Source organism: Coffea eugenioides, chromosome 3 (assembly GCF_003713205.1).
Source record: "Coffea eugenioides isolate CCC68of chromosome 3, Ceug_1.0, whole genome shotgun sequence".
NCBI classification, from domain to species: domain Eukaryota; kingdom Viridiplantae; phylum Streptophyta; class Magnoliopsida; order Gentianales; family Rubiaceae; genus Coffea; species Coffea eugenioides.
Window position 1 is genome coordinate 2,633,045 of NC_040037.1, and position 12,721 is coordinate 2,645,765.

Here is a 12,721-nt window from a genome sequence, read left to right on the forward strand (position 1 = left end):
ATTATTTTTGGTTTTTTTCATTGTCCATGGAAAGTCGTGTTACTCAATTAATGTGTCATGAACTACGTCTTCTATAAGTTATCCTCACACCTATCAAGTAAGGAGAAGATATCGACCGAGTACTTAATCACACCCTAATTTAATGTATACATTTGCATTTATTGCACTCATTCATTTAGACACAATCTAGAATTAACTTTATTATTACAAAAAAGATATCCATTAACCAGTCCCATTTATTAAGTTAGATTTCTCCAATGATGTTTACTAGACATTCATTAATACATCTAATTTATTATCAAATTTACTTACCATATAAATATTAGCCAAAAATATATATTTACTATATATATGTACATACTCGTATTTGTTGCACCTCTTACATTTAGATATTTTTCCAAATTAATCACACTTTTATCAAAAAAAAATTAACACCTAATGCCCATAGAATGCCCAATGGCACTTCTTAGCCAAATGCTATTAAATTTGAGTCCAGTTATGCAGTAACCTCGGTCATTTTTTTAAATATAATATTGCTTATTATTCTTCCATCATAATTTAATAAGGTCATTTTTTCTTTTCATCCATCTCAAATTATAGTCGACATTTCAATTAAAGAATATTTTTAATTTTTATAAAATACCCTGATTTAATGTACTTTGTTATGAGTGAGTATAATCTACCTTATTCAATAATTGCTTTGATTCATAAATTGAGTGGTGCAACTCTTGATCAGTATTGTTGTTGTAATTGATATAAATGTATAATAATTCGTCATACTTCTAATATTAACATAAGGATATTTTAGAAAAATAGTATGTTAGATTTACACTTTCAATAAAATTAACTAATTTTTCTCAAAATATGTGAAAAAAAATCGAGATTAACAAAGCAGGACAAAAGAATACTTAGTTTATCCTTATAGAATGATAAAATGGTCCAACTCACCATTTAGAGCTATCAATAAATGAATCATACCAATGCCAAAGGTCTAGCCTGGGTGGGTCTCTTTCCGCTGACCTCTTGGATAACCTTAATTAGAGTAGGATAGAATTGGTCACATATGTTGGCTGTTAGGGAAAAAGTATAAAAATCCCTTTGTATTTCTCTGATTCTTCATAAAAAATTAAGGTCTATTTAGAAGATGCATTTTTTGGGTGTTCATATAAAATTTTACTATATTTTATTGTAGAAATTGTGGAAAGTTTTTTTTTAATGTATTTAGGGTTTGAAAAAATTGAAAAACTTTCTTTTTTCCCCTCGTATTTGCCTTTTTCTTTTCTTTTCTTTCTTTCATTTCTTTCATCTTTCTTCTTCTTCCCAACATCTACTCCTTTTCCTCCCCCACAATCGCTATGCCCGCTGGCGGCCACCACCTTTGTCGCCGCCCTCTCTTTGTCTCTCCCTTCCTCTTCTCTTCCCTCTTTCCCCTTCTTTTCCTCTTTCCCTTCTTTTCCTTCCCCGCTTCCCCTAGTACTCTTTCCCCATTTCTCCCTTCACTCCACCTGTCCTTCCCTCTCCTACCCTCCCACAATCTTTGCAAGGGTCAAAGTGGAACAAGGGATAGGGAAAAAAGAGAAGGTAGGGTGAAAGGAGAGAAGAGGCTGGCAGAGGAATGGGAAGGAGGGAGAGAAAAATGAGGAAGGGAAAGAGGGAGGAGGAAAGGGAGGGAGAAGAAAAGGGGGAAGGGAAGGAGGGGAAGAAAGGAGAACAAGTGATACCAGCACTGGCGGGGAAGAGATGTCGTTGGAGGTATCGACAGGCTGAGGTTGGGAAGGAGGATGAAGAAGAAAGGCAAAAAAGAGAAGGAAAAACTTTGTTGCATTTTAGGATATGTTGAAGTGTTTATTAAAATTTAGGGTATTTTTAGAAGGTTTTCTGCAGACGAAATTGTAAAAAATCAGCCTATTAAAATCCTCCTAAAAAATACCCCTCCCAAGCAAAATCGTAGTTCTTTGCAACAATTTGAATCCGTTTGAATTGCTATTTTTTGAAATTTTGTAAAAAAATGATTTAATGTATGTAAGGTAGAAGAATGATTGAAAAAAGCAAATCTGTAATTCTATCTGGCAAAAGTTTTTGTTTGAATTGCTATTTTTTGAAATTTTTATAAAAAAAATATAACTATTTAATATATGTGAGGTAAAAGAATGATTGAAAAATGTGTTCACCAAAAATATAAAATTTTTTGATAGAAAATAGCATCTTGCCTTTCATTTTCCTTTTTGACTTTTACGTTATGTGATTCAAAAAAAAAAAAAAAAACTTTTACGTTATGAAACTTTCTGCATCACTAAGAACTAGTTTTGTACCCGTTCGTTGAACAGGAATCATCGAAAAATAATAAACTATTTAGTTAATTTTATAAAAATGTCGGTATAAGATAAAAATTTAATGTATAATCTATTATAACTTGTCTTAAGTATATTACTATGTGCGCATTGTAATACAAAGTATTCTTATAATATAAATTTGAACATCTAATTCAGTGAATAATAATTCAAAAATAGAAAAAATATCATTCAACAATAACATAACATTAAAAAACTTGAAAATAAATAAAAAGTGCAGTAAATAGTATCAAATAATATTATATTCTTTAGAAACTTGTTTTTGCTTTTCTTTTGTTTGAACATTCTCTTCGATCTGTCCGTGCAAATCAGCATTTATTGATTTTTCATTATCGCTGCATGATAGCAAAGCAGGATAACGAAGTATTGGAAAAAAATAATTTATCGCATTCAAAATTGTGTATAACAATACGTAAAGATTATAAATTAAGAAAGTAAAATAGTATATTAAATCTACCTTCTTATGCAAAATTTTTTATGGGAATTTCCTTTCTCTGTGGTTTTTGTTGAACTCTCTGATGAATGATTCATATGAAGTATATTGAAATGTTGTTTATTAGAATCATCTGTCATACTAATTGGGATCTGGGAAGAAAATGCTTCAAGTTGGTATTGGTTGTCGGTTCCACCAATCTGATAATGATTTATCAAAATTAAAGACAAAAATATTATGTGAGATATAATATGTGAAATATAAGATAAATTTATTGCACATTACTTGTGAAAGTATGAAATGCGTTTCCCTCCCGAAATCACAGTGGAACCATCTAGTCACTGTAAATCTATTACTACCTTGTTCCAGATTGTAATTGTTCAACTTGATTTGGAACACAAAAGGTTTTCACGTAATCTTATTTATAATTGATGACATGATTTTACTGCTAAATCCTTCCTGAAAATGAAATGCATAATAGTTTTTTTTTTTGTTAGAATATTCAACGGCTAAGATAAGTGTCGGATTATCTATTATTATTAAAAGAGTAAATCTTTCCTACACTGACAGTGTATACACTATCATCGTTGGATTCATGACATGTGTGCAAAATTGAATTTCAAATTCAAAATTGAATTAAAAATATTTTTTACAATTAGATATAAATTGACCTTGTTAAATTCGTCAAGAACAAAAGAAAGTTTGTATTCTATTATTCTTTCAGCCTCTTGATCAAATATAACAAACAAAGCACTACCGGTTGCATCACTTGCTAAGACTTTTAACATATACCTGTATAAATACACATATTCTAAAAGTTATGTTTATCTAGATATTATAACAATTAAAATGATAAAAAGGTTAACATTTTCTTTGTGGACTTTTCCAGAAATTTTCAATCAGATGAAGTGTCATTTCTCTTTGTACATCAATTATGCATGGGGATTGTGAGTCTTGTAAAACTTTCTTGGGCTAACTTTATTTAATTTCCATGTCTAGATTGTTTGTACGTTGTTCTATATACGGGTAGATTATCTTAAAATAAAAAGGATGTATGATGAAGTTGTAAAAAAAATTTAAAAAAGAACACTATAAAAAATATATATTATCATTTATTCCTATATATCTAATAGAGGAGATTTATGTCTTTTTTATTTATATCGAATTACTTTTTAGTTCCTTTTTTGGGTAGGAAATAAGAATCATATAATATTAAGAATTTTTATAGGAAATAAGAATTGATATACATCCAAACAAAAAAGTAGCAAGCCACGTCGGAAACTATTTACCGTCTCATTAAGCCACGTAGGAAAGAGAAAACGCAAAGGGATAAGTATGAGAATACGACTTTGTTATATATATATATGATTAATGAAAAATCCTTTTTTTTTTAAGGAAAATTCTTTTTTTTTTTAATTCTTTTTTACGTTATGAAAATTCCATTGCTTCAAGTGACAACTCCCTAACCCCAAACGCAAAAGAATTACTATTCAAAAAAATAAAATAAAAAAAATCTTCTTCCAAACAGGGGACACACCCCGCCTCTGGCCTCTCCTTCCCCAAGCAAACAAATCTTCCCTAAATTCTGTTCTTCCATTCTATAAATACCCACACCTACTGCACCGTATTTAGATTACGACTATTTTGATTTCCACAAAAATTCTTTTCATCTCCGCATTAATAATTTAATTTCCTATTTGTTCATGGATATCTTCAGATCAGTATTTGCTGAGGACCCATCTCCGCCTTCATCTCCCAAGACCTCCTCCGATCCGAGCTTTAATTCCGAAACTACCCCTTCCTCACCGTCAAATTCCCAATCCCAAAACCCTAACCCTAACCCTAACCCCAAAATTTCATCCGTCACAACAACGAGCTCCTGGGCAACCTTCGGCTCCTCCTTTTTCAAATCCGTTGCCTCCAAATCTGAATCCGTAATCAGAAATTACCGCAACGATCTCGAGGAATTCAGCTCCGGCTTGAGAAAAGAAACCACCGTCATCCGTGAAGCCGCCAGACTTGCTGTTGAAAACCTTCCCGGTCGGCTCGAATCTGGGGCCGCAGTTGCTCAAACTTCCCTTGAATCTGTCGGCCAAGTGATTGATGACCTCGGTGGAGCTGTTTCCGGGATTATTATTCATGGCAAAGACTCCATTTTTCACCCTAATGATGGTGATTTTGATGCTTCTGATGTTGAATTAGTTGAAAGTGGTGATGGGAATGGTGTAAATAAGCAAAATTTGAAACCTTATAGTAGAATTGATGCATTGATTAGAGCCATGCAATGTGATATAAAGACGTATTGCGAGGAGCCTGAGGAGGTAGGGGAGTATGAGGAGTGGAAAAAGGGCTTTTTGATTGGTGAAAAGATTGGTGAGATTGAGGATTTGGTTAACGAAAATGGTGTTATTGGGGAGATTTATGATGAGGTCGTTCCGGGGAAGGTCGATCGCGAGACCTTTTGGAGTAGGTATTTTTATCGAGTTTACAGGGTTAAGAAAGCAGAGGAGGCAAGGGTGAAGCTCGTGAGGAGAGCGATTGAGGGAGAGGATGAGGAGGATTTGAGTTGGGATGTTGATGATGATGAGGAGGATGGGGACAGTGGGTTTAAGTCGAGAGAGGAGTTGAAGAAAGAAATTGAAGAGACCGAGAAGGAATTGGCTAATGGAGATAAGAAGAGATCAAGTGTGTCTGAAGACAGTGTTGAAGGAAGATTGGAGGATGGGAAGTCAGACAGGGGGAGTTCAACAGGGAAGAACGATATTAGTGATTTCTCTATAGTTTCAAGCCAAAGATCCTCACATGAGGAAGAAGAGATTGGGTGGGATGAGATTGAAGATATTGGAAGTGATGATGATACCAAGGTCGCCGCAAGAGGCGGTCCAAATAATGCTGATCTGCAGAAGCTATCGACTGCCGCTGAGAAAGAGGAACAGTTGCCTTGGGATACTGAGGATGATGACGAACCTGCTAGGTCATGATTCATTGATTTTCTGCGCACATACTGAAGGGGCATAATTCTTTTCATTTGCCTCTCTCTCATTCTCCGTACAAATGCAATTGAGTGTCCAGTTTTAAGATTTATGGTGATGATTTGGTGTTGTACTGCGTCCACATCAAAATGTATATATTATTGTTCTCCTGTTAAACGAAGTTCAAGTATTATACTTTCATTTAGCAGAAATTCTATCTCTGTTTATTTTTCTGAACCTGTGTTTTTGCACAATTGGCGCTTGTTAACCACTTCGCATTTGTTGCTACAAACAAGTTTGTTGTGTCAGTAAATTGCTAGTTATTCCATTGCGATAGCTGCACCTTTTACTGGATAGGAGAAATGGATTACGGAGGATGGTAAACATTGAATTGTTTTAGTTTTAGTTTTAGTCTTCAGCAAACACTTGACAGCACATCCAAGATACTAGGCAGATCCCTCAATAGTCACAGCTACTGTTCCAAGATAAAATTCTGTGCCTTTCATTTGACGGCATCATCCCCCTTGTATTGCTTGGCTAATTTTTGAAAGCAACTTTGTTGTTTAACACCAGGACTTCCAATAACAAATGTTATTTGTCAATGTTTCTCCTACTTCCATGCTTCTTGCTGCTATTCTCAAAGATTATTGAACCATGTCAATCATGTGCCTGTCATGTACAAAAAGGCTGTTTGGACATAAGCAAGTTCTTGAAATATCCTCAGAGTTAGTTTACTGTAGTAACTATTGAAGAAAGCCCAGAAGGCTGCTAAGTTAGGCTGATACCATTTTTTGAGCGAATTCATGAACACAAGAAGGGAGCCGATGGTGAAAGTGAGCATGTAGGACAAAGCGAATATTGAAGTTTGGGTCTGTTCTGCTTTGTGTGTGCGACGAAGCGTTTGGTGTCTTGTCAATAACAAATGTATGTGGCGAAGCGTTTGCTTCAGTGTACTGCAACTGATGTAGGGGGCTCAATCTCTGAATGCAGATTGAGAGGCTGCATTAATTTGGAATTCTGGAGAAACTTACAGGAGCTAATGGCTCAAAATTGACCATTGCAGGGTGCCAAGTAATGGTATCATGCCACCTTTTTTAAACAGGGAATCTTCCACAAATGTGCCAGTTTCGGTAGGCCAAATAACTCTCTAATTGATTCCTATTTGGTCATACATCGGGCCTGTTTGAAACCCCAAGCTTTTTACAAGTTTATATGCTACTAATTTTTTAATAATTTTTGCTACAAAAGTCCCAAAAAATTTATCAAAGTTTTTAACCTACGCACCTACAAAAAATTTCCCTTCAACTTTTCTAATATACAAAAAATTTCCCTTCAACTTTTTTTCTTTTTCCTCCCTCGCCCAACCCACCAGATCCTCCGTAGCCAACCACCACATCCACCGGGAGTCTTGGCAGAAACGCAAAACTTGTCCCCAATTTCCATTTCACCGCGCTCACGAGTCCTAAAGGTGCTGACTTTACCGCGTTCGCCGCTGTGCACCCAAACGGGATTCTTTCCGATAACTTGGAAACGAACCCTGTTGGGTTCATTGGAAGGAGCAAGTTCAAATGCCACGTGACGCGGGGAAACGGTTCTGTCGTTGGATTTGAGACCCAAACCCCTTCCCCATTCTACCGTCGAACCCGGTTCCAGCAAGATTTGAGACCCAAACCCCTTCCCTATTCTTTCCGGTCTTCTTTTGCAGAGGCGGGCGAGGGAAGAGGGATGGGGAGAGGGGAGGATAGGGGTGGTGAGGAAGGGAGGCAGAGGGGTGGCGGGGGAGATGGGAGGATAGGGGTGGCGGGAAAAGGAAGGGGAAGGGGAGAGGGAGAAGAGGGGTGGCAGGGGAGGGAGAGGGAACAACCGAACAGAAGAGGGGGAAGGGGAAGGGATAAGAAGCTGGAAAGGAGGAAGGAAAAGAAAAAAGAAAGAAAGAAAAAAAAGAAAAAGAAAAAGAAAGAAAGAAAAGGAAAAAAAGTTTTTTCATTTCACAAAAATTTTTCTATAATTTCTACATAAATTTTTCTACAATTTCTACATTGATCTACAGTAACACTCAAAAAACCCACCTTTCAAATGGAGCCATCATTTCTACAAATTTCGCTCGTACCTTACAGCATGAAAACATGTAGCGCCTTTCTCAAGTGCAGCTCATTTTCTGATAATTTGATGAGTTCTTTACACTCGGGAAGAAAAGATTGAAAGGAGAACATTTTGATACGACGGTCATTTATTGAGCTTGCACAACACCGCAATCGAATTTGTTTAGACATTTGGATCCAGAAAATGGAGCTTCGAGGGAGATGGTCGTTTAAGTTCAATGTGCAATTAGTGAAAATTATCCCTAGAAAATACAATGCCATCTCCGTGGAACCTTAGAAAATAAGGCAGCGGCTGATATAATATTATCCTTATACATAAAACTTTGCACAAGGGAGTTTCAGAGTTCAAGGTTCGAATCCTAAGCCTGACAGTTGCAAATGCGAGGATTCAAGGAAAAAAAAAAGATGTCTTACTCTTTTAGAAGGGCATTTAGTATTTAGCAAAAATTACGAACTGCTTAAAACTTTTAGGTCAGAACCACGAGGACAAACAGGAAATAAAATGGTACTATAGGTTGATCCCCAAGCAAACTTATATGATCAAGGTCATAACACCTGTACACCTAGTTGTCACCCTGTCTGAGCATTTGCAGGATGGTAAGGAACAGGTTGAGGATGTCCAGGTAAAGGTTGACCGATGCCCAGATATACTCATCATATGTGAAACGCTTGATTAGGTTCTCCGTGTCATAAACTACGTATCCAGAGAAAACTATAGCACCAAATGCACTGAAAACAGCAGTAGAAGTTGATCCCAGTGGGAAGAACATCTGCAAAGTGAAGATAACAGGTATGGTGGGTCAATATGAGATAATAAAATATACACAACATTCACAAGGTGAAGAGTGTGTGTGCACATGCGCGTGCGTGTGAGAGAGAGGGGGACAGAGATAGAACCTGGAGAAAGCTAGTCAGTAGGAGTACTACAAGGCTGGTGAACAAGATTGGTCCAAGGAAACTAAAATCTTTGCCCTTCTTGGCAGCCCAGAAAGTGTATCCAGTCAAGCCTACAACTACGGCTGATGTCAAGATCAGAGCTTCAAGCACAATTCTCCCTGTAAACTCCGCACAAAATGCAATCAGAAACAATTCTCAACAAGTGTCCATAAAAAGGGGGAATGCCATACAGCCAAGAGTTCATGAGCATCCCAAGACAAAGAAACCAGGGTACAGAAGCACATACCATCAGTATTAGCACAGCTTACTCCAACTGTCAGACTTAGAGAAGCAGTAAAAAGCCCAAGGAAAACAAAATTCAGTGGATGCTTTTGCTGATACACGTGCAACGGCCACAAAACTGTGAAGGATTTCCACAACGCATTATTAAGAATATTGAAACAAATCAAAAGAATCCAGAGAAGCACTCCTCCTAGATTCCTGCTACATATTGAAGACAAGTAGTAGTGCTAAGGGTTCCATAAAACACAAGCTGAAATTCCAAACAAACTAAACCGAAAACATGAAGTGTGTTTTCTTAAATTTATCACTAAAGTTCTTAAGTAGATATTCTTACTGCTAAGCTTTCCGGTTTATAGACATAGAAAAACAAGCTCTAGGCCAAACTTCAACTACTGTTTCTTAATTCTAAATCACAAGAAAATTGTGAAAGCTCAGCATCAGCAGAAAGATTCATCTGAATAAATACTTATCATAATCATATAAACCAAACAGGAAAAAAAAAGAAAAGAAAAAAGAAAACTTGATCATAAAACACAGATATTTTGCTTCTATCCAACAGCAACAACTCAAAATCCTAATTTAAATTTCATTCCAATGATGATTTTGTCACTCAACTAGCCAACGACGACATCTGTTCTATATGCGATACTATCATATATATATATATATATATATATATGCATTCCCAGTGGAATTTAAACCCTACGGCTTACAAAAGTTCAATTTCACTGACAATCAATGCACATGCATTTTCCCTGCAACAATAATATCATATAAATGCACTATACTATCAGAGCATCACCAAAAGAATAATCAACAACTCGAATTCACTAGATCAAACCCTAATGTTTTCCCATAATTGACAAAAAAAAGGGAAAATGAATAGATAAACTTACGGACGAAGGGGAGAAAGCAGAGGAACAGCAAAAGGATGGAATTGCCGCGGAGAAGTTGGTTGATGGGATCATAAAGCACAATTAAGGCAGAGACGAGGGTGGTGAGGACGATCTGAGCGGCAAGGATGCCGTAGACTTTGCGAATGAATCCCCATCGGAGCTGATTCTCGCCGTAGCCGATCCCAGGGTACAGCAAATCTCCGGCCTCTAGGTCAACCGCATAATCGTCCTTCGTGCTCTTCGCTCCGTACAAGTCCATCTCTCGATTTCTCTCTCTTACTTTCTCTCTCTCTAGAACGGTGACAGCTTATCTGTGTCTGTGTCGTTTGCGTGTCAGCCTGTTTTCTTTATGGGTGTCGGTTCTGTGAGGAGGAGGTTGAAGAGGGGAAATTGAGGAGAGTCTTGACTTCCTGGAGGGCATTTTGGTCAATGTAAATATAGATCTTTTTTTTTTTTTTTTTCGAAATTTGCTTAATCCACCAAGACGCATAAATGAAGTCATAAACCAAATTCACAATTTTGATTGCAAAAATAATTATTTTGGCAGACTTTTTATTTTTATTTTTTTTTTGGGATATATAATTATGTTAACCTTATTTTGTGACAAAAAGAGATTCTTCCCATACCGCTCTTCGTGATATTTTAGGCACTATATTTGATTTTTTTATACTGGGGAAATTATTATCTAAGAGTTTATTGGATTTCGAGTGATTGTACAAATTTTAGGGGATATCAAACTAATTTACTTCTCTCTAAGATAATTTGTAATGGATAATGATTGATTGATTGATTGATTTTTATATTTTTCTTCTATAGAAATTCACTTACAAAAAACATACAAGAAGGGACTTTAAATCATAGCATGATAAGCAATAGATACAAATAATCAAGGCGGATTATCATTTAGTTTGCATTATCCTATAACTATTAGTATGTCGTTTGGTATAGAATTTTTCTTTTTTTAGTCTATATTAGAATTTTCTTTTTCATTTAATATTTTCTTTATTGTATATTAGATTTTTCTTCAACATTTATGTGCATTTGCATATAAGTAGGAGGTTAACATGATGATATTTATCTAATTACAAATATGGTGTTATGGTCTAATTACGGTGCAAGTAGACATTTGTTAGTTTTATTAAAGAAAAAAAATAATAGAAGTTGACATTTGATTTGCTAAGGGAGGAAGACACTTGGTAGAGTGTAGACATCTAATTTATAGCGATTGATTACCTAATAGAATTGAAGTATTCTCTCATAGGTTTTCCACCAACCTTAAGATCCTCGTCTTAGGTTGTATCGCTGCCTTTCCTGTCATCGATTGGGCGGAAGAGACTTTTTCCTTTACCAAAGTCTAATGCCCCTAGAATTTCAAGGGGTATTTACACATTATTCCTTTGGGAAAAATTCACTTTTCATCCTCAAACTTTATGACAAAGACACATTTGGTCCTCAAACTTTTCGTCAGAACACATTGAGTACATGAATTAACGATTTTTTGCCACATTTAGTCAAAAAACGGGAATTTACTCAATTTGGACGGTGAAGACCACGTGGCCGTTAACAAATGTCCAAATATCAATTTATAACCAACACAAGTCAGCTTTTTGTGGACATTACACAATTCCTTGAACAAGTTGTCCATTTTGGTATTATTTTAAGTTCTTACTTAATGGGCATTACTTATTCAAAATACTAGCTTTTTGTGGACATTTTACTCTCAAACATTCAATTTAGAATAAATATATAAATATTTTTAAGTAAAATTCAAAAAGTGTTACAGTAATTTCTTACGAAAAAAACTAGTAGGTTATCTATTTAACATAAATTAAATAATTTTTAAAAAAGAAATATTCCATAAAGTACCAACTCTTTATGGCTTTTCTCTATTACATGAACCAAGTACTAGGTTTTTATGGGCATTTTATTCTGAATCATTTAATTTGTGTTAAATACATAAATATTTGCAAATAAAATTCAAAAGCCGTTACACAAATATTTTTACGAAAGGAAAACTAGCATGTTTTGTATTTAATATAAATGAAGTATTTGAAAGTAAAAAAAATTGTCCATAACATACCAGTTCTTTACGAGTTTCTTGTATTATATGAATAAAGTAGTAGCTATTTATGAGTATTTTACTTTGAATCTAGTTGCCAACGAGGACATCATCCAGTCATCAAACGCCCGCAAAGGTTCATAAAGTCCCCACAAAGGCTATTATATTAGACAGAGATGCATTAGCAGAATTTGCCTCAGAGATCAGAATTGCTATTGCTCAGGGAACCGACTCCAATCTAATGGGAATAGGAGCCAAGTGAAAGCTGAATGGGCTTTGGTTGAATTCAGTAGCTCAAGCAATAAGGATAGCATTGAGTAAAAAAGCATTGGAGCAAAGTTAAAAAAAAAAAAAAAAAAGTGAAGATAAAACACAAGATTACTTGGCTCCCAACAGGTCGAACCAAGGACATATTTATGGCAGTGCTTATTGAAGATGTTTTGACCCAACCAATAAAGATAACTCTCTGTTTTGGCTAATAAAAACCCCTCCTATCGTTTGGGAAATGAGAAAGGACCTGCATTTAATTTAACAGGAAAATCTACGGTACAAGGAGGATAGAGAATCAGCCTGCACTCGTATGGATTTACATATAAGCTGCAATTCGGAGGATGTCTATTATCATCTTCACTGACGACCACCACCATTAATAAGAGAAGAAGAAGCTGAAGAGTACAGCAGGCGACATAAAAATGGCACATGTAAGAACCAACTGAAAACCTATACTAG

General features: G+C 35.6%; 2 protein-coding genes across 2 annotated transcripts; one reads left to right on the plus strand and one right to left on the minus strand.

Annotated features, from left to right (window-relative positions):
- The first annotated feature begins 4,487 nt into the window (after positions 1–4,487).
- On the plus strand, positions 4,488–5,765 carry LOC113764968 (BSD domain-containing protein 1-like). The gene has a single exon (XM_027309016.1). It carries the CDS (start codon positions 4,488–4,490, stop codon positions 5,763–5,765), a length of 1,278 nt encoding a protein of 425 aa, XP_027164817.1.
- Positions 5,766–8,120: 2,355 nt separating this feature from the next.
- LOC113764841 (BI1-like protein) lies at positions 8,121–10,287 on the minus strand. The gene is made up of 4 exons (XM_027308857.1): positions 9,934–10,287; positions 9,042–9,155; positions 8,756–8,913; positions 8,121–8,628 (listed from the first exon to the last, which is right to left on the minus strand). Exons 1-4 carry the CDS (start codon positions 10,190–10,192, stop codon positions 8,422–8,424), a joined length of 738 nt encoding a protein of 245 aa, XP_027164658.1. The 5' UTR covers positions 10,193–10,287; the 3' UTR covers positions 8,121–8,421.
- Positions 10,288–12,721: the final 2,434 nt, after the last annotated feature.